This window comes from Macrobrachium rosenbergii, chromosome 4, assembly GCF_040412425.1.
Source record: "Macrobrachium rosenbergii isolate ZJJX-2024 chromosome 4, ASM4041242v1, whole genome shotgun sequence".
Classification (NCBI taxonomy): Eukaryota; Metazoa; Arthropoda; class Malacostraca; order Decapoda; family Palaemonidae; genus Macrobrachium; species Macrobrachium rosenbergii.
This window is the reverse complement of record NC_089744.1, coordinates 45,718,159-45,740,598: the sequence shown is the minus strand read 5'-3', so window position 1 is coordinate 45,740,598 and position 22,440 is coordinate 45,718,159. Positions and strand designations below refer to the sequence as shown.

Sequence of the window (22,440 nt, the reverse complement as noted above, 5' to 3'; positions counted from 1 at the left end):
TCCTTCCCCTCATCAAGATGCATCTGTTCGTTCTTTACGTTTCTTTGGCTATTGGTAATTCATCCTTCCGTCTGTCTTAATGTTTCTCTTTCGAATCCTACCATGTTGTTTCCAAGCTAGATGCTATTATAGATTATTTGTTTTAAAGATGTTTCTTGCTTTTTAAGGGTGTGTCATCTGGGAATGTTCTTTTGTCTGTTAAGTTGTTTTTGTTGCATGAGGCAGGGGTGTTGGGTATTGCTGTCACGCCTCTTCCCCCTTCCCCAAACCTTTCCCATTTTTTTTGGTGCCTGGTGGTGCTTTGTCTTTTTTTGCTCATCCGACTGGTGTCGACTCAGGTGAGCCACTTCAGACTGTTTCCCTCAGTCTCCCCTTTCATTGAATTGGGGCTTTGTTGCGGGTAGTCAACGCTGTCGCCCCAACTCCTCCTGTGGCAGAAGAAGACTTTGAATCGGAGGAATCTCCTTCAGTTTTTCAGTGTTTGCTGGAGCATTGTGCCTCACTTAATCCTCGTTTAGTGGAGGAAAGAACCCCTATAGCGAATAAGTCTGTTATCTTTGTGTATTTCGGTGCCCATTAAGTATATGAAGAAATCCAAGCTTTCTCCTTCAGTAAGAGTGCATTTCATAAGTTTTCTCATACTCTGGCAAACAAATTTTTTAAAAATCCACCAGCTCTTGTCTTTCTGATTTTTTCTTGAAGTTTTGGACCTTCTAAGCCTGGGTCTTTTCAAGGCAATATGGGGAGATTATTGGTGGAGAATAATAGAGAATTAAATAATTTCACAGTTAGGGGTGGAGAGGCCCTCTTTTAAAAGTCGTACCTGTTTTTCACAGGTCTTATATCTTTTTCAGGGATCCGCTCAGCCCACAGGTTCCAGTATTAGGCCAATTGCAGGTCTTCTGGCATGTTAGGAAAGGCTTAGGAGCATAATCTTACATGGTGGAGGTACTGAAGGCGTTATGGTTCCTTATGGTTTTCCCAGCCACTGGCATCATCTCCAATAGCCTTGCCTTTGTATCATCTACAGCATAAGTATGTCGATCTTCAGTAGGAGGTTGTAATTAGACAAGAAACCAATGGAGCAGGCATCGGTATTCACATATATCCTAAGTTGCACAAGTTCCTTTGATGTGCATTTGAAGGGAAGGTATTCCTGCTCATGGTGCTTTGTTTTGGCTCGTGTAGAGTGCCTCAAGTATTCATGAGGAATTTGTTTCCCATAGGAGGATGGTGTTGTCTTTTAGGAGCAAGAATTCTTTTCCACTGAGTCTACCGGTTCAGGTTGGCCAACTCTGTCGATGGTATTTTGTTACTTTGTCTGGCTAAATCTGTATGCATTATGAGTTTCAGTAAACTTCCTTAACACCTCCTCAGTCCACTTTCCATCTGGGGATGAGGGTAGACTTGCAATTTGCAGGCTTTTTTTGTCGGAAGACAAATAGACACTTCTTGCTTCTTCTTGAAGAATTTTAGCTCTTAAGGAAGCTTCCTACAAGGTACTGTAATGGCATTCTTTGTTAGGACACATGGCCTCACTGGAGAATTTGTCAGAATAATCAGGCACAGTTACAGTGTGGTTTGGCATAACAGATTGTAACTTACAGCAAACATTCATTTATCTTTTAAGCAAATCCAGGACCATCATTGTCACCAGTTTCTGTAGGAGGGATACCGAAACTATGAGTTAAAAAGTGTTTCTTAAACCTATATCCAGATTTTTTTGTTTTTTCCCTCTGTCATAACTGTCATAACACAAAACAAAGAGTTATGACAGGTGTTGTGACACAACACCATGGTCAGCACTACACCCAGTAAACCTTAGAGGGAGGTTAGAGTGATGGAGAGACCATCTGAGATTCCTGGTGGTCATCCTCAAGAGCTCAAACTCTTGGCTATATGGAAGAGTTTCAACATTGTAAACACTTGATCAGAAACAAAGTTATATCGGAAAGACTGATTCTTTTGGGCAAAAATCAACAACATAGTATTGGTTCTCCAGTTAATTCCAGGGAAGACAGTGTTTTGGCGATCGAGGATTCAGGAAGGACAGTTTGTGCTTATGGAGGGGTCATTATATCCGGAAATCTGCCAGTCATTGTGGAATTGGGGAGTGCTCAAAATTTGGATTTATTAGTATGCAGATGAAGAGGACTGACCAGTCTGCTGCTTATCCTTTCAGGACCCCCAGGCTTGAGCAGTGGATGTGATTCTTCAAGTTTGGCCCAAAAATACACATGCTTTCACCCTTTATCAACAGTAAGGAAAGTATTGAAGGCATTTCTAGTACAAGAATTGCTTGTTGACTACTGTACTGCAAAGTCATAGTGGCCTCAGATGAAATGATTTTCGGACTTTCTGGATCTATGAGTAGATCTCTCTCATATTCTTATGTTTCAGAAATATTGAGTCAAACTACCAAATTCCTTGTGGTTCCACTAAACTTCCGCATCCTTCACTTAACTGCTTGGAGATGCTCAACTGTCTCCTCCCAACAAGGGGTTTTCTAAGGTATTTTGGATTCTATCCTTGATCAAGTGGAGAAACAACTATTGGCTTTGTATTAGAAGCAGTGGTTTGTGTATTGCTACGGGTGCTGTTCAAGAGGAATTTTCAGCAGCTGTACCCCTGTAGACATCAAAGTTTCTTCGTTTTCATAGATATATATTAAGAATTTTTCACTGTATACTTTAGTGGTTAAATTTCCATACTTTCCTTATTACTGTGTTTTGTGCAGTTATGATTTTTAATGACTGGTAAAGGTTGTGTTTCGACATGGTCCATACAAATGTTAGCAAAAAAGGACTAGCTGGATCTGGGTAATGATCAGTACCTGAAGGTGTTGGGATTGAAGCTCCTAGAACTCAGTATCAGTCCATCTTTAGAATGTAGACAGAGTTCTAAAATTTTATCATTAGATCCCTTTGAGCCTCTGGAATCAGTTCCATTTAAGTATTTACTATGAAACACTGTTTTTGTTAGCACTATCAGCGGAATAAGTTTATTGCAAGCATTCTCCTACAAGGCTGCTGTAAAGGAAATACTGTACTATGTCTTTTTTGTCTTAGAGCTGAGAATGATGTTAAAGCTAAGTTTTTCCATGAACTGTAAGAAATCTGAATTAACCTCTGTGGTGGGAAAGGAAGAGGAAACACTTTACTGTGTTGTAATGGCAAATAAAATTTACTTAGTTTAAACCTGGAAGGGGCAAAATTAACCTTTTATTTTGTGATTTTAGAAAGCCTAGAATGTCTTTGTCAAAGAATGTGATGTTCTTTATGACATATTTAATCAGGCTAGCGAATGTCTGTCAAAGAATGTGATGTTCTCTATGACATATTTGATCAGGCTAGCACATGAGAAACTAGCTCCATAGCTTTTCCCTTTATTGAAGGTAAACATTCATAATGTAAAAGTGATTGCCACTTCATATAGTTTTATGACAAATTTGTTGCTCGAGGTTGTGGTTAATGTAGCACAGCAGAAGTAGAATTTGGTTTTTGCCACTAACTGCCTTAAGTATGCAGAATCGCATCCAAAAAACAGTAAAAGCCCAGTAGTGGGTGAAGTCTTTTCCTAAACCAAAGAAAGAGCAATCTTTTAGGCTCTTTGTTGTAAATCCCAGGTTTTGATGTTTGGGGAGCATTGTATAAGAGAGCGTCTTTGTCATAAAGGTATATATAATTGTTTTTGGGGCTTTTGAACCCAGGCACAGAGGTCCCTTCACATCACTTCTATTTTATTCTTGGTGAATTGATGTGGTATTTTTCTAAGGTTACTCTTGGCTTCACACATATGAGAGGCTTGCCCCCTGGGTGGAATCCAATATTTGGCAGCAGTAAGATCCAGAAGGAATTCCATATAAGAATGTTATGGGTTTAGTGCAGTTGGCTGAGAGGATTTTGTTTAGCTGCACTACCCACCATCCTCTTCTCAATGTGGGAATCAGTTGTCTTTAGCAGTTGGTAAGATTCATCCCGAATATAGATTTTCACAATAAAATTCATTATTTGGATACTTACCTACTGTTAAAGTATACCCCTCCCAACTTCCCTGCTTTGTAGTGGGCTGTCAGGGAGAACTCTGACAAGCTAAAACATTCGAAACACCTGGTGGAGAACAGGTGTACTAAACATTCACTTGGGTCAGCTGTGTGATCTTTTGTTTGAATGCCAACACGCCTATCGGTGCAAAGATACAGTAGACCCCCATTTTTTCATGAGGATAGATTCCAGAACCTACTGCGGAAATGCAAAATCCCCTCTAAAAATGCTTATAACTGCCAAATACCCTGTACCCCATAGATTAAAATGCTAACTGCCTATTTTAACAGTTCATCACCCAAATTGAAAGTTTAAACAAAAATATACCCCAAACTATCATCCCAAAACACCCCAATATCATTTCAGAGTCATATTACAACATTATGTACCCACCTACAACAGTTACTTTTAAATATCCCTTATAATTCAGACACGCACATTTTCTTTTGCCTAACGCAACTCTGTGCATCATCTGCTGTATTAAATATAATGTTTGCGAATTTTATTGATATTTTACTGTGTTGTAAGATGGTTTTGAAATATTTACTGTACAGTACATATTTTAGGATAGTACTACTGTATAGAGCATATTGAAAATACCTGGGTAGTTTAGAATGACAGGACACTTTCCTCCAGACAGAATGCCAGGTTTGTTTAGTTATGTTAGTATTTTCTTGATGAAGTACAAATACATTTATGATAAAAAAATTATTTAGTACGGTAAGTTCTTGGTTTATGTGATTAGTCCTCACCATCTCCCATAAATTTATTAAAAAATTCTTGTCCCATCATTCTCTCTCTCTCTCTCTCTCTCTCTCTCTCTCTCTCTCTCTCTCTCTCTCTCTCTCTCTCTCTCTCTCTCTCTCTCTCTCTTTTAATGAAAAAATGGCAAAATATCAATAAAATGTTATTTCACTTAGAGTCCATTTGGTATACTGTATTATATTGATCTAATCACCTTAAAAATATTTAAAATCTGAATTTCATATTTAGGCAACTCAACACCAGTAGCAAATTCGACCACAGAATCTCTCTCTCTCTCTCTCTCTCTCTCTCTCTCTCTCTCTCTCTCTCTCTCTCTCTCTCTCTCTCTCTCTCTCTCTATTGTATATTAGTACTGTACTAAACATAACCTTTAATGAAATATCAATTACTGTGCCATAAACAACATAAAAAAATACAAAAATAAATAAACTTAGGAAGTTCACTACAAATGAGTGCGTACGTGTTGCCATATTTTTTGCTTTGTCTGATTTATTGTACCGTTTTTCATGACAAGTTTAGTTGACTATGATTATCACACTTATTATAACAGTACACAAGAGAATATTTGATCACTGTTGATGTTTCATCTATAATCACCATAAAAATATTTAAAATCCGAATTTCATACGTAGGCAACACTTTCGTACTCTCCTCCCCAGCTATAGTTTAACTGCCCTTGTCAAGTCTCGTCCCTAGCTAGTTACTATACTGTGCTTAGACTACAATGTAAAACACATCAGTTTCTCTCTCTCTCTCTCTCTCTCTCTCTCTCTCTCTCTCTCTCTCTCTCTCTCTCTCTCTCTCTCTCTCTCAGTATACATATCCTTTAATGAAGAAATACAGTAATTAGTGAATATATGATGTTGCTCTACAAAAAAAAGCGAATTAGTGATCATTTTAGAGATACGGTCCATAGAAAAATTCGCTAATTGGTGAAATTTCCCACGTAAAATCAAAAGATATGTTCCACAAAAATCCACAACAAAGTGAATCACAAAAAAGTGAAGCATGTAAAAGTGGGTCCACTGTATACGCTATCTTAACAATAAGTAAGTATCCAAACAATTAAACAGGTTTTTAAGCAGGAAAAACCTAATTTGGTAGCTGCTGTGTCCTCAAAGGAGTTACTCTCTTGATCCCCTAGAGGACTATAAGACAGACCAATTGATTTCAAAGAATTGCCTTCTAGTTGGTCTTGGCCAGTGCAGTGCACGTTGAGACAATGATAGAATATAAGGACTAAGACAAGATGGGCCTATCTCTTTGTCTACAATGACTACCCCAGGTTCATTTCTTATCCTTTACACTCAGATGTGGCAACAACACTTACATCGGCCATCTGTTTTAGCAACAACGCATTCTACGTTGGCACTTTCCCCTCATTACTGAACTCTTTTTCAGGTCTATGCAGGATAATTGTTCACCCCAGTTCCATGCCTTTTTGTCAGGGAGAGTTGGTGGGTTTGAGGATTTACAGTGGCTACCAAAAATAGGTTTTTCTTAGGTCAAAACCTGTTTTTTGATAGTGTAGCTGCTGTTCATCCTCAAAGGAGCTTACAAAAGAAATTGACAGGTGACAAAATGGCTTAGCTCTTAAAATTCAATCCCAACAACCTAGATAAAATTTTGGTCCAAGGTTAAGACAGAAGTTATAACCACGTTCTTTATGTTAGCATATTATGATTTATACTGTTCATGTTATGTTAGTGGCGTTGCACTCATCACTTGTATGTCAGTTTTCTTTGGTATTTCATTTTCTCATTGGCCAGTCGTGGTGCCACCTGCGTGTAAACAACGCAACATGTTCGTTATTCCCGCTTGTTTTTAGTCTGAATAAAAATCTACCGACGACAACACAAGCGTATCAATCGGCTCCTTCCTGGAACTCTGTTAACAAATGAAACTAATCCTAGAAAATCTTGAACTTAGTAAGGTTAAGGTTAACAGGTTATGGGGCGGGATTGATTGAAAAGTTTGATATTGTCTAGATTGAAGAAAGTGCTTGCCTAAGTTTCCCTTAAAGTAACCTCAAGATGGCCAAATATGAAGAAAGGGAAGAGACCTCCAAGAAAATCCTTCTGCAGTGTGACGGGGCAAACTACTACCCTTGGTCGAAGAGGATCGAAGCAAGACTGATTGACAAGAACTGTTGGAATGCCATTGACCCTGGGTTTGAGAATGACGTCCATGGTAATGAGAATGAAGAAGACGCCTTGGCAGAGTTCAACCAAGGACAAGCCAGAGTCAGTCGCCGAGCTCCGGGAGTCATTATCGAGGCGCTGCACAGCTCCACTCTCTACGATGTTGGTGAATTCAAATTCGCAAAGAAAGTGTGGGACACACTCAAGGAAATGTATGGCAAATTTGGAATTTTTCACACCATGCTGTTTTTCAAGGAAATGGCTAGGTTGGATAAAGTGCCATCAATGCCAGTGGCAGATTACATTTCCAAGATGCACGAGTTGATTCAAAAGGTGAGAATGGGCGGCATTCCAATAAGTGACACTTGCTTTGCTGCTTTCTTGCTACTTGGGCTGCCACTCATGGAGTATGACACTTTTGTGAGATCCTTCGAGGGTGATCTGGATAGGCTCACATCAAGAAATGTGAAGAGCAAGCGTGTGATGGAAGAAAAACAATTAGCATTGCACAGCAGGGTGACATCAAGCAAAGAACAACCTGTAGCATTAAAGGCAATGGGTAAACAGCATTCTAAGCAGAAGCAGAATCAGCAGCCTCAGAAGCAGGTCACCTTTGGTGATAGTAAAATGAAGTGCCACACCTGCCAGGAGCCCGGACACAAGACGAGGGAATGCCCAATCTGGAATAAGTTCAAGGAGGAACACACCAAGAAAGGGGATGCCAAGGTTTCTGTAGCTGAATTTGAAGAAGTAGAAGTAGTGCTCCTATGTGCCAAAGCAGATGCACACGCCTACATGTCAAAATCATTGGTGGGAAAGTGGTTTCTGGACTCGGGTGCATCAGATCATATGTGCTGTGACATTAAGAGGTTTAAGGACATCAACCTGCTATGCAAGGGTTCTGTGAAAATTGGTGATGGACATAGACTTTCAGTGGAAGGGATTGGGGTAATCGTGATTCAAGCCAAATGCAAGATTGTGCTTCAGGAAGTGATGTATGTCCCTAACCTGTACTGCAGTCTGGTGTCTGTACAACAGATCACTGCCAAGGGTGCTTCGGTATTATTCGTAGGCTACCTAGCAAAGGCAGCCAAGGGTGGCATTGAACTTTTCGTTGTTATGAAGAAGGGGAAGATGTACATTATGAATCTGGATTGGCCTAGTAAAGATAATGGGGGAGCTACTGTGGCCTTGCCCACTAAGGTATCAAAGAATGGGTCATCTCAACTCTGACACTTTGAAGAAAAGTCTAGTTCTGGCTAACATCAAGAAAGAAGAATGTGGAAAATGTGAAGCATGCATCAAGGGGAAGATGACAAGGATGCCTTTTCCTGCAAGTACATCAAGAGCATCTAAACCTTTGGTGTTAGTGCACACCAATGTTATGGGACCCTTTAACACCCCTTCATTTGGTGGGTCCATTTATGCTATTGTGTTTACAGATGATTACTCCAGGTATCTGACATTAATGCCAATGAAGTCTAAGGATGAAGCATTGTCTAGACTCATTCAGTACAAGACCAAGATGGAGAATCTCACAGGCCACACCCTGAAGAAAATTAGATCTGACTTCGGAGTGGAATACTCTGGCAAAGAGCAGTTGGACAACTATCTGGCTGCAAACGAAATAGTGCATGAAAGGAGTGTGCCTTACTGTAAACAGCAGAACGGGAGAGTGGAACGACAAAATCGGGTACTTATGGAATTGGTGAGGACCATATCATCTGAAACTGGAGCTGACAAGAGACTGTGGGCTGAAGCTGTGTCAACTGCTGCCTACAACTGGAACAGGGCGCTGAGCAGTGCCATCGATTTTAAAATACCTCTGGAACTGGCAACAGGAAAGGAACTCACGAGGAGTGATTATGAACACGAGACCCTTTGGATGCAGAGCTCAGGCCATGAGAGAAGTCAGAAACAAACTTGATAGCAAGACTGTTGAGTGTATCATGCTTGGTTATCAGGAGGAAACAAAGGATGGATACAGGCTTTGGAACACAGAGACCGGAAGGGTAATAATCAGAAGGGACGTTGTATTCCGTGAAGATGTTTTCCCATGGAAGAAGAAAGAAGATTCCAGTGACCAGGAGAAGCAGAAGACAGACCATCTACAACTCTCAGGCGAGTCAGACTCCGAGGAGGAAACAGAGAAAAAACGGGAGCAGAAGGGAGACAGTCTGGACAAGGAAGGCGGTGAAGATGACGGGCATGGCGACGTAAACAATGAGCAGATTTCTGCCTTTAAAGAAATTCCAGTGCTGCCTGAAGATGAAGAAACTGAAGTCCAAGAAGTCACAGTCCTGCGGCAGTCCGCGAGAGTGCCTAAACCAAAGAAATGTCAGTGCCAAGAATGTCAAGACGACCCTGAGCGTTTAGTGGTTAAGCTAGATGAGGAGACCACTATCATCGAACCAAAGAGTGCCAAAGAAGCCCTAGCTATTCCCCAAGCATAAAGATGGAAATATGTTATGGGAGAAGAGATTAAGAAACATGGGAGGTCGTACCAAGGCCACCAACCAAAGTCATTGGGTCAACATGGAAGTTCAAACTGAAGACTGATGTTAGTGGCAAACCTACAATGTACAAAGCCAGGTTAGTTGCATAGGGATTTGCTCAGAGATGTGGCTTTGACTACCTGGAAACCTACTTCCCTGTGATCAAAAGAAAAACCATTTGGTTGATGCTCGCTGTGGGAGTGGAGAAGGAACTGAGGTGTGAGCATATCGACATAATATCTGCCTACATCAATAGTGATGTCAATGAGAAGTATACCTAGAGCAACCCGAGGGTTTTGATGTTGACACGAGTAGGATGGTATGCAAGCTGAGGAAGTGCCTTTACGGTTTGAAACAATCAGGACAAGAATGGTACCGTAAGATCAAGAAAATCTTTATAGACATAAAGTTCAACTCATCAGTTGGTGACCCTTGCCTATTCTATCATCAAGAAAGGAAAGTGTATGTCGGACTTTATGTGGATGACATTGCCGTGTGGGGAAAGAAAGAAGACATTGATTGGTTTAAGAAAGAATTGAGCCAACAAGTTGAAATACGAGAGCTGGGAGAAATATCTGATTTCTTATCATTGAGAATATTGCGAAAGGATGAGCATACCTTAAGCATCGGCCAGTGTGCTTATAGTCATGGTGCCACCTGCATGTAAACAACGCAATGTTCATTATTCCCACTTCTTTTTAGTCTGAATAAAAATCTACCAACGACGACACAAGTACAGTACATCAATTAGCCCCTTCCTGGAACTCTGTTAACAAATGAAACTAATCCTAGAAAATCTAGAACTTAGTAAGGTTAACACTTTATTCCAGATACCCATAGGGTTTGGTAACAAAGAACATGAAACTAAATGGGAACTTATAAATATTAAGATATAGTTCTAAAGTGACTTGCCTAAATATGCTGGGTTTGGTCATGGTATTGTTGCACCTTTCCCAGCAATATCTTAGCATAACCAGCACATCGGGAAGAACTATGGTTTTCTGCTGAAGCGCCTATAGAGTTGGGACTTACCTTACCACCTACTGATACACAGTGCAGTCAAATTTGTTCGAGCTCATGGCAGTAACGTTTTAGAAATGCTGTTTCTGAGGACCACCCTGTACACTCAGAGGCTTCTTCTTAAGAAACATTCCCAAAGAAAGCCATGTTATGCAACTTAGGAAAGGAGTGAGGGTCTGCCTTTTTAATAAGGGACACTAAAGTAATTCTCAGCCCATGTAGAGAGAGTGGTTTGTTTGTGCTAGGGTGTCGGAAAATCGGACTATCTGGGATGGTTGCCATGACCTAGCAAACATCCCGGATGGTCAAATTTTCCTACACCTCAGCACAAACAAACCACTCTCTCTACATGGGCTGAGAATTATTTTAGTGTCCCTTATGAAAAAGGCAGACCCTCACTCCTGAAGTGCTTGAACCGGGCATAACGGTTTATTTGAAAAATTGAGTTCCCCTATTAGAATAGGGGATTTTCTCTTTAAAGGGTTCTCATTCTTGGCCAAGAATGATGGGCCAGGGGACAGTTACAAATGACAGTTAGCTGTATGAGTAATTTAGCATTGTCCCCATCTAAGAGAGCCCAGGTTCACTAACACGAGTTCCTGATGCCAAAGCAGTCGAGAAGATTGCCTTTTGCAGCATATGAGTTGTAGTTGTATTGGGCCACTGAATTGAGGAGCTGACAGAAGTCTAAGCACCTTATTCATGGACCAGGTATTGGGGAGCCTTGCAGGAGCAGGTCTTTGCAATTCAAAAGACTGGGGAAGGGCATTTTTACTCATGTAAAAATTGGAAAGATACAACAACACTGTATAAATCTAGAGATAGTTTAGAAAGACTAATACAGTAATAGAATCATGTTTTATTAAAAAAATTAATACAGTACTATGAACCTCAGTCCTGGATTTTATAAAGTTGATGATAATTATGAAACTTGAGATATTTAAAGAACCAAAAGTTAAAAAAGCCTCTTCCCTTGTTAATACCTAAAGACTAGCAATTGGATAGTTGATCTTTATGCTTGTTTATGTATGTATTTTTTACCAGGCAGCTATAATGTTGCAGCATTGTACTCTTCTCCTTTTTGTTACTGTGATCAGGTCTTGAAATAAAGACAAAAGCTCATTCTTTCCTTTCACCTTTTTGAGCGAGTGCTCCTGATCATGAATCATTAAGAACATAAATTGTAATTTTCTATTTCCTAAAAAATTTTTGTCGTAATATTGCTTTGTAAGACACTGTTTTGGTGATGTATGCATCTTGAAGACCATTTTTCTGAGCTCGGCCCCGTGTCACCCGGTGAAATTCCATACTAACATGAATTTCTAGGTATAAATATTGCTAAATATACCAGAGAAAAAAGCTTTCAGGAATGCTGGAGTTACTACCCCCAGATCGAGCGTCTTCTATATTGAAGACGTCGTTATAACCAAGGGTGAGTGAAAGAATCACAACCACAGAGCCACACTCGATAGACATCCCCATATCAAAACCCCCGGGAAGAGCGGGGAGCCGTACCAGCTCCCACACTCACCCGCCCGCCAAGCGGCGACTCCAGCGCCATCTGAACTCATTCCATTTCTAGCACGTGATTTTTGTGCACTCATATTTTTGTGCTCGTGCTTTTGGCTGTTTTTCCTGCTTATCAGCATGTCTTCCAGCAAGTTTATCGTCACCAAGTTAAGTACCATCTTATTGTGGGGTTTTTATAATAAGTTTGGCTGTTTCAACCCGTATCTTAATATTATTCGTGGTTGTTGTTATGATGCCGTGGCGTCCCCCATCAGTCATGTTGACCGCGAGATTCGCCCACCCAGCTTGTTCTGTTTGGGGCTTCTCTTTGTTGTTTACATTTCTTATCATTATTCCCCTAGAATTCATCCTGTTGGCGTTTCCTGGCCGGGTTGTTTCGGTTTGTCGAACCGCATATCGGGGTTCCTCCAATTGGGTTCCCGTCATTTTCCCGCTTAGGTTTCTCCCCAGGATGTTTTCCGCTTTGACAGTCTTAGCTACATTATTATTATAGTGTGACGTGCTGGTGCTATCAGTCTTTATTGCTTTGATTTAGTTTTGTGGGGGAGCGCCAGATACAGTTTTATTGTTTACTTACCCTGTCGCTCCTCTCTGTTAGGCTATGCGCCTTGCACGAGCACAAGCTTTTATTATTGTTTTATGTATATATATTATTCTTAGTGATGGTGATTTATTTTTAACTGGTTAAGTTGTGTGGGGTTCCCCTAGCCTGCCTATGTCACGTTAGGCTTGTATTTTGCTTCCTTTGGCCTCCCGCTCTCCCTTTTACCCTGAGTTAGGTTAGGTGTGAGGAGGGGTTCAGCAGGTAGAGAGAGTTTCTGTTGTTGTTCCTTCCACTGGCCGTTGTTTGGGTTGTAGAGTGAGACCCCATTGTCCTCCCCCTTCTATGGAGGGGTAGAGGCTCTTTCTGTGGGTGTGTCTCCTCCGTGCTTCCATAGCATCCTCCCCTTTCGTTCGGCTCTGGTTGGTTTTCAGCACGGGAATTTCTCTCCCCATTGTTTCCTCCTTCCTCCCTTTCCTTATTCCCTCCTGTTAGCCTAGGCTATCCCTAGGTACGGGTGCTAGCCTAGGCCACACCTAGGTGTAGGGCGAGCGCGTTGAGGCCTTAGGTCGTTATCCCTTCCATCCCCTTATTCGGAGTAGGCTATGTTCTTCCACTGCTGGTATTAATTTACTTGGCGTGGTGTGTGTCTGCAGTTGAGTGGGTGAATAATCTTCCCCAGTCTCCTGTTTTCACCTGCTCTGGCCTACTCCCATCCTTACCCCTCCAACCCTTTCCTCCCACCCCCCCTCCTCCCTACCCTAAGTCAAGCTCTGTCATCTTCTCGTGCGGGTGACGTCAGCTGGCGTTCACTCCGAGTTGTGGGGCCCTTTCCTGGTGGAGAGATTCGCTCCCTCCCAGGGCAAGTCCCGGTGGCTTTTTGCTTGGCTCAATGTCTCAACCCGCTCTCCTAGGATCTAGCAGGTTTCGAACATTCTTAGGGTTATTGGTTCTCCCCCTTTTCCGCGTTAACTAAGCTTGCGTTCGAGATACTTTAGTTGGGGTTGACTGGCGCTTTCTCCGGCCCTTGTGGTCCTGCGATGTTTGTTAGCCTTACCCTACTATTGTTCTCTAGCGGTTGAGGCTTGGGATCTCCGGAGGGGGTGGTTCCGGACTCCGGAGTATATGGAATTAACCAGTTTCGTTCCCATCCCCTGTATTTTATATATGCATATACACTTGTTTTGTTCCGGGCGGCTCACTCCACCGTTGGACATATTGTTATTAGAGGGTCCTGTGTCCTACCCTTGGGTTCCGCCGTTTTTATTCCCGGCATCCCTTGTGGTAGGGCCCTGTTGACTCAGCTCTACCGTTCCGCCGGAGTATTCTGGTGGTCGGAGAGCAGCTTGCTTACCACTATAGTTACTTGCTGGGTAGGCCCGTCTCTGACGGGGGTTTTTCTTCCCGCCGGAGTACTCCGGTATTGGGTTTGAAAATACCCGTGCCTGCCTAATTTAAGTTCCTAGAGTGGTAGGTTCATGTACTTTTCACACTTACAGACTGTGTGTTGTGAGGAGCCGGGGTGCACCGCCACTCTCCATCAACCCTACGGGCATGTGGTGTGCGGGACCCACGCTGGCTGTGCGGTCCGGTTGGATGATCTCGTAGTTTGGCATCCTGACGGTTGCGAGGTGTGCTTCGCTCTGTGCAGCGGTGTCCAGGACGAGTCGGTAAGCTTGACTTTCGTTCTTCACGCTACTTTCAGTCTGATATGTGCTCATATTGTAGGTCATGACTTTTCGTTACAATATGTTAGAACTGATTCCCTGCTCTCTTTTAGGCTGATGAGCCCTCCAAGAAGGAGGCCTTAGAGTCTCTCCGCGCCTGGGTGGCTGGGTTTGGAAGGAACGTGCCGTCGGGGAAACCGTATGTCCTCGACGCTAGTTTGAGGGACCTTCTCTACCCCGGCGCCCGGATTGCTGCGGCCGTACCTGCGGATCTGGCCACTCCTATCATCGAGCAGATCCGGGCCGCGACCCAGCCACCTCAAGAGGACCTGTACGCGGAGGTTTCTGAAGACGTCGCCGCCTTAGACTTGGACCTGGAGCCGATGAATACGGAGCCAGACCAAGGGGTAGGTAGCGAGGTAAGTGAGGCAGCGGGGGCGGGCCCCCTTTTTGATTCCCCATCTTCCTCTGTGTCTTCCTTTTCAGGATTCACCAAGTCTTCCATCTTGGGGGACAGGGCTCCATCTGCTGTCCCCAAGTTGAAATTGAAGACGCCGTGGAAGGCGAAGGGCTATAAGTCCTCGTCTTCTCGTAAGGCATCTCCCTTCCCCCCATCGAAGGCCAAGGTTGCGGAACCTGTGGCCTCCGGGGAGCAAACCGAGCACCTCGGGCAAAGGAGCGTAGTAAGAGGCACCCAAACCCAGCCCTCCTCGCCAGCCTGCCTTTGACCCTGAGGCGTTTGCAGGGATGTTGCTGGAACACATCTCTTCGGAGGTGGAGGCAAAACTTTCCAAAATTACGGAAAGACTTCACAGTCAGGAGACTCTGCTGGCGGATATGGCTCGCTCGGCGGAGCCGCTCTGCAGTACGAGATCCCTGATACCGCTGACCTCCCTCCTTTCGATGTAGGGAACCCGTGGCGTTTTGCTCTTAGTGCCATTCATCACGAAGACACTCTGACCATCGAGGGTCTGGGCACGAGGCGTCTGGAGGAATTAGAGTTCTTCCCTCCTGATCTCTTGCCCCCCTACCCAGGCTTCGTTAGGCTGACGGAGGAAGCCTGGATACGCTCAGACAAGGTCCCTAAGGAGACGGTGATCTTCCCTAGGGACCATGCCCAGTCTGCTCTGTTGCGCACTCTTACGGAGTGGCAGGCAGAGAACACAAAATTGACTCCTTCAAGGGCAACTACACCATGTTTTCTCTGGGTGATAAGTTGCCCACCCCTGCCTGAACAAAGTTGCTTTGGCAACGGCTCAGGCTTGCTTCGATGGCAAACCCTTGCCTCAGCTGAGGGAGACGGACTCCACATCCCTGGTATTCCCGGGAGGTGAGGAGTTCTGGAAGGACGCCCCGTCCACATTTACGGTGGGTAAATTCGACGCTTTCTGCGCGTCCTCTCAATTCAGTGAACAGCTTCCTAAACTCCCGGAAGCTCTCCTGAAGGCGGAGTTTGAGGCACGGTGTAGGCTAAGCCGGTCCTTAAACTCCTTGTGCTTGACAGAAGCGGTCGCCGTCTCCTGTGCAGAGGAGCCTCTGTTTCAGGTTCTGGCTAAATCCCTGTTGGCAGGGTTTCAGTCAGACCTGTATGACTTCATGGTGGCAAAGTTGGAGTGCCGCAAATTCATCTTCGCGGATGCCACCATTCATCATGAGCCTTACAAGCTCATGAAGAGTTCCATCTTGGGGGTTAATCTCTTCCCAGAGGACGAAGTCTCCCGCGTCCTGAGTGAGGCTACCAGGGCCAACCAAAGCCTATGCTCCCGTAGGGGTATCTCCGCCTTCAAATGGAAAACCCCCGAATCTGGCAGCTCCCAGAGTAAGTCTGGGAAACGTTTCAGGAGGCACAGGAGGCCTCAACACCAGACAGTGGTTCAGGCTGTCTCAGTCTCGGCGGTGGGCCAACCCTCCACCTCCAAGGCTCAACCCCAACAGTACGTGCTGGTTCAACCAGCCCAATCCCTTGCTGCACCATCATACGTCTCCTCTCCGGCGTACAATCCCACCTATGAGGGCCGTGGGGTCTTTCACGGCCTTAATAGAAGCGCAAGGGGGGGGCAGAGGTCGAGCCCCATACAGAGGCAAAGCTGGATCGGCCTCCCGGGGAAAATCAGGCCGTGGTAGAGGAAACAAACCCACTTCCTCCCACTGAGACCAGTCAGGTAGGTGGTCGCCTTTACTGGTTCAGAGACCAGTGGTCCTTCAGTCCTTAGGCACACAGCATTGTGTCCAAGGGTCTGGGTTGGAGCTGGATCAAGGATCCCCCTCCCCTGACCAGATTTTACCAACCCCCCTCCAAAGCCCTACAGGATTTTGTGATGGAGCTTCTCAACAAGAGAGCAATAAAGGAAGTAAGGCACCTCAAATTTCAAGGCAGGTTGTTCACCGTTCCAAAGAAAGATTCCGATCAGCAAAGAGTGATTCTAGATCTGTCGCGTCTAAATCGCTACATAAGATGCGACAAGTTTGGCATGCTTACGGTGGCTCAAGTACGGACTCTACTGCTGCGTGGAGCCGTCACCACCTCTATCGATCTTTCAGATGCTTACTATCACGTCCCGGTTGCGCACTTCTCTCCCTTCCTGGGTTTCAGACTCGGGGAAACAAGCCTACTCCTTCAGGGTCATGCCTTTCGGACTCAATATAGCTCCCAGGATTTTTACGAAACTGGCGGAAACAGTCGTTCAGCAACTATGGTCCCGGGGGATCTCCCTGGCGGCTTACCTGGACGATTGGATAATCCGGGCTCCAACAGTACAGGAGTGCCGGAAGGCTACAGCCATAGTGATCAAGTTCCTGGAGTCGTTAGGCTTTCGGTTGAACAGGGAGAAGTCCCGCCTGACTCGGAGTCCCGGTTTCAGTGGCTGGGTCTCCAGTGGGACCTGTCCTCGTGCAGGCTATCCTCCCGCCGTCCAAGCGGAAGGAGATAGCCGCCGCTTCTCAGAAATTTTTGAAGGACAAAGCAGCATCCCGCCGGTCTCAAGAGAGAATTCTCGGCTCCCTTCAGTTTGCCTCAGTGACGGACCTGCTCTTAAAAGCGAAGTTAAAAGATATAAACAGTGTGTGGTGGAGACGAGCCAATGTCGGGCTCAGAGACAGTCTCTTCAATCCCGCGAATCTTGAAGACAAGGCTTCAACCATGGTCCACAGCCAGTGGCCTGTCGAAGTCAGTCCCACTCCAATATCCCCCTCCGGCTTTGGTAATCCACACAGACGCTTCATTAAGCGGTTGGGGAGGGTACTCACCAAACCAAAAAGTTCAAGGGACATGGTCTACAATGTTTCAACAGTTTCATATAAACACCTTGGAAGCTATGGCAGTGTTTCTAACTCTCAAGAAACTCCACCCCGCCGGCCAGATTCACATCAGTCTGGTGTTGGACAGTGCCGTGGTGGTTCATTGCATCAACAGGGCCGGCTCCAAATCAGGTCGCGTAAACCAGGTGATGGTAGCTATCTTCTCCCTGGCGAACAAGCACGGCTGGCATCTGTCAGCCACCCACCTAGCCGGGTGCGGGGCGTGGTGGCGGACTCCTGTCCAGGACTACTCCGTGGGAGACGGAGTGGTCTCTGTCACGGGAATCGCTCAATTGGATTTGCCGCCGGGTTCCAGGACTCCATGTGGATCTGTTCGCCACGGAGAGCAATCACAAGCTTCCCTGTTATGTGGCTCCCAACCTGGACCCCAGGCCTTTGCCACGGATGCGATGACCATAGACTGGAACAATTGGGAGAGGATCTACTTGTTTCCCCAATAAACATGTTGTTGAAAGTACTGCACAAACTCAGGTCATTCAAGGGCCAACCAGCTCTGGTAGCTCCCTGCTGGCCGAAGAGCAACTGGTTCCTCTGCTCCAGGAGCTCAAGTTGCGGTGTCATCAGATACCCAAACCCAGACTGACCCAAGTAGTACAAAACCAAGACTGTGTCAGCTTCCTTAAGAATTCAGAATGCCCTGGTTTTATGGACTTTATAAAGTTTGCTGCAAAAAGGGAGCAAACATTGACCCCGTCAACACTGTTTCTAGAATCTGATAAGAGAGATTCTACTCTCAGACAGTATGATTCAGCAGTCAAAAAATTAGCATCCTTTTTGAAGGCATCTGAAGCTCAAACTATGACTACTAACCTAGCGGTTACTTTCTTTAGATCATTGTTTGAAAAAGGCCTTGCCCCGGCCACTATTACTACAGCTAAATCAGCCTTAAAGAAAGTATTTTTGTATGGTTTCAAAATCGACCTTACAGATTCATACTTCTCCTCCATCCCTAGAGCATGCGCCCCTTTTGAGGCCGGTAACACGCCCATATTCTGTTACCTGGTTCCTCAACGATGTTCTGAAATTAGCCGCTGATACTGATAACTCACAATGCTCTTATCTGGATCTGTTAAGGAAAACCTTGTTTATGATTAGCTTGGCTTCAGATGCCAGAATTTCAGAGCTATCGGCTCTCGCTAGAGGTGATGATCATGTTGATTTCCTCCCGTCCGGAGAAGTCCTCCTTTCCCTGATCATAGGTTCCTAGCTAAAAATGAAGACCCTCAGGACAGGTGGTCCCCTGGAAGGTGGTGCCTCTTCCACAGGACCAATCCTTATGTCCAGTATATACCTTAAAGTCTTATCTACAAAGAACTCCACAGTGTAAGTCGGGTCCTCTTTTATCAGGGAAAAAGGTGGAACTCTTTAGTTGAACGCTATAAGACAGCAAATTCTGTATTTTATTAAACAAGCCAACCCGGATTCAGTCCCAAAGGTTCATGATATCCCGTGCTAGCTACCTCTACTAATTATTTTCATAATATGGATTTTGCTGAACTTACCAAGTATACGGATGGAAATCACCTCTAGTGTTTAAACGCCACTATTTAAAAATCACTCAAGCCCTGAAATTTTCTACAGTGGCTGTGGGGAGTGTCATTCCCCACCTTAATTATCCTTAATCCTTTTCCTTCCCCCGCCCGCCTGCCTCATTTATTTCTCTGCCTGCCTTTCTGGATCAATCATGCCTCACTGCCTTGCTCCTCATAATCGATGCTAGTATTACCCTGGTTATTGTTTGTCTTGGTGATTGGATTTTGATATGCTGTGAATTTAGATTAAGTTAGAAGTACTGGAGCAGTTTTTATTTTGCTTCATGTACCTCAATTTCTGATTTTGTATATATCTCATTGTTCTTAGATTTAAGTTTGTATTTACCTGTTTATACCATTATATTGTGGGTGTCTTTCATCCACCCCTAATTATATTGTATTTTTGTCATTGTGTATTGCTCTTAGACTTAAGTTTACATATTCTTCATTGTGTCTTTATATTGTTGGGTGTGTGTTGTTCCACCCGTACTTACCTGTTATTAAATCTATTTTTCCTTGATGAGATATCATAATTAAATCTATTTTTTCATAGCGTGTGTTTTTGTTCTAATCACCTTTTGTTTTCTTTTGTAGCTTTGCAGTCTTGGCATGATTCTCTGTCACTATTTCACCGGGTGACACGGGGCCGAGCTCAGAAAAGGGATTTTGACAAAGGAAAAATCTATTTCTGAGGGAGGCCCCTTGTCACCCGGTGACCCTCCCAGGAGCAGGTTTACCCCCCCTACTTGCACATGCCAAGCCTGGGGGTGGTGCTAGTCTGGAATGAGTTCAGATGGCGCTGGAGTCACCGCTTGGCGGGCGGGTGAGTGTGGGAGCTGGTACGGCTCCCCGCTCTTCTCGGGGGTTTTGACATGGGGATGTCTATCGAGTGTGGCTCTGTGGTTGTGATTCTTTCACTCACCCTTGGTTATACCGACGTCTTCAATTAGAAGACGCTCGATCTGGGGGTAGTAACTCCAGCATTCCTGAAAGCTTTTTTCTCTGGTATATTTAGCAATATTTATACCTAGAAATTCGTGTTAGTATGGAATTTCACCGGGTGACACGGGGCCTCCCTCAGAAATAGATTTTTCCTTTGTCAAAATCCCTTTATTCTAAATGCAGCCTTTTGGCTACCTTCAAGAATATCTGGGGTGTGTAGCAGTGATACATGAAGACTAAAGTTGAGCATCCTCCAGCCAACTTGAAGAAAATCCAGGCGAGCAGCCACTCTGAAAAGGATAAATGAAATTTAGATGTGTTATCTGCAGTAAGCGTTCTAACAGTCTTTGGCAACCCAAAGATTTTTTAATGCTTCGGCTATTGACCTGTCTTTGGAACCTAACAAAACTAAAAAGTTAATTGCATATTTATTCTTTGTTTCCTAAAAATCATTATATGAACTGACATTGTTTGTATTAAACCATATTACTTGTCTGAGTTGAGAGCCAAGTGTATGATGGCTTTGGATTTGTTACAGTTATCTCATTCACGGGATGCTGATTGCACACAACTAATTCAGTACTCTGCACAAAATAATACTGGACTACTGAAATTGACTTATGCTTGCAAAGATTTCAACTGTGCTTCTGTTTTTAAATTGAGTTTGAATGCCATTCACCTTACATTATTTCAAATAGCCACAGGAGCTTTTGAGACCATCCCATGATGAGAATTGGTGGATGGCTGCTGTAGCTCCTGGAGACACTTCTCTCATCCATTGACAACACCTAACATGGTAGTTGGGTACCATTCCCCTTATCTTTAACCTCCTTTTTTCATTCAGACAGATCACTACCCCTCATAAACCATGTTCCTGCCAGACAGGTTGTTTTTATGTCTCAACTACTGGATTTAGTGTATTCTCCTTGGACAGGAAAGCATTTTGTTTGAATGTTTGACTGCTTGTGGATCAGATTCACAAAGCTAGCAGTCTCACTATACAACCTGGACTCAACAGTCAAGCATTTTCAGGGACATCCGTGATACAAATATTTGAGATTTAAAACAAATGTGCCATATACATACCAGTCATTGCTTATGGCAAGGGTTTAACTTACTTTCCCTCCACTTGGTTCCACACATCTAATTGGTGTGAAGCTTCATACTGGTTCCTTGTCACCACCTGATGAGCTCAGTCTTAGACTTGAAAAATTTTTATGCAGGCAGTTGCAGCATTTTGCTGTAAAAGTTATTCATACATGAGTGAAGTTGAAAGTTATGATGATTTCAGACTTCAGTATTCAAACATTTTTCGTATCTTTTTTATATCATGCACAAATATGTTAAATAATTTTGGCTTATTTTCACTTCTGTTGCAGGTACTATATTTCGGTTGAAAGGATCGGTTTTGGCCATGTCTTTCTTAGACTGCAATGGAGCTCTGATACCTTATCAATACGAGTCTTGGAGAGATGCTAATAAGGAGAAAAAATTAGAGAGTAAGTATATTAGTGAAATGATTAAGTTGTGAAATGTACTAACAAGACAGTTGTAAGGAATGTCCGATGTTCATTTTCTGTCATAGTTCCTAGAGGGTTTCAAGTAATTTTTGTGTGCTATTATTTGAGAGAAAATTTTTGGTATATTTCACCACAAACCTGTCAGTCATATTGTGCCTTCATTAATGGTATCAAATGTTTCCAGATGCACAGTCTTTTGTCTTGAGAAAGAAAAAGAGCAACCACTCGTAGTTTGCCTCTCTAGCACTGTCTCACAGTTTGTTCTGTAGCACTGTCAGCTCAGTTCAACATGAATCTCCCCAGCTACATTGTTCAGCAATTTTGGACTGCCTTCAAGCATCAGTAGTCATGCTATCCATCAAATTTGATTTTCTTTAGCTTTCCAAATACGGTACAGTAAAATCTCTCATAACCAGCATCCTTGAGACCAGGGGGTTGCTGGTTATATGAAAATGCCACTTACATGAGAGAAATCATTCTTAGTGCCATAACATGGGTCCTGAACATTCATGTCATCATTCATTACCAATAAACAATGCCTATTTTCATAGTTTCAGTAATAAATAATTCATAACATCTTAAATTGAACATTATCCTGTGCTCAGCTAACTCCATAGGTAGTGTGAAGATATTAATCCATAAGTCAGCACACCAGATGACAGACGCACACACACACACACACACACACTCTCTCTCTCTCTCTCTCTCTCTCTCTCTCTCTCTCTCTCTCTCTCTCTCTCTCTCTCTCTCTCTCTCTCTCAAAATCCTTTTATAAAGGACAACTCTCATTCTCTCTGTTTCTACTAAAATCCTATATTATATATATATATATATATATATATATATATATATATATATATATATATATATATATATATATATATATATATAAAATAACCTCAGAGAGAGAAGAAAATAGAAAGGCA

General features: G+C 43.5%; 1 protein-coding gene across 8 annotated transcripts in view; it reads left to right on the top strand.

Annotated features, from left to right (window-relative positions):
* Tomosyn (syntaxin-binding protein tomosyn) overlaps positions 1–22,440 on the top strand; it is a 991,423-nt gene that overhangs the window by 793,443 nt on the left and 175,540 nt on the right. For all 8 annotated transcript variants that reach the window (XM_067096189.1, XM_067096177.1, XM_067096169.1 and 5 more), the window contains exon 17: positions 21,374–21,493. In XM_067096189.1, coding sequence (XP_066952290.1) covers positions 21,374–21,493 — 120 coding nt within the window. The remainder of the gene's footprint in view (positions 1–21,373; positions 21,494–22,440) is intronic.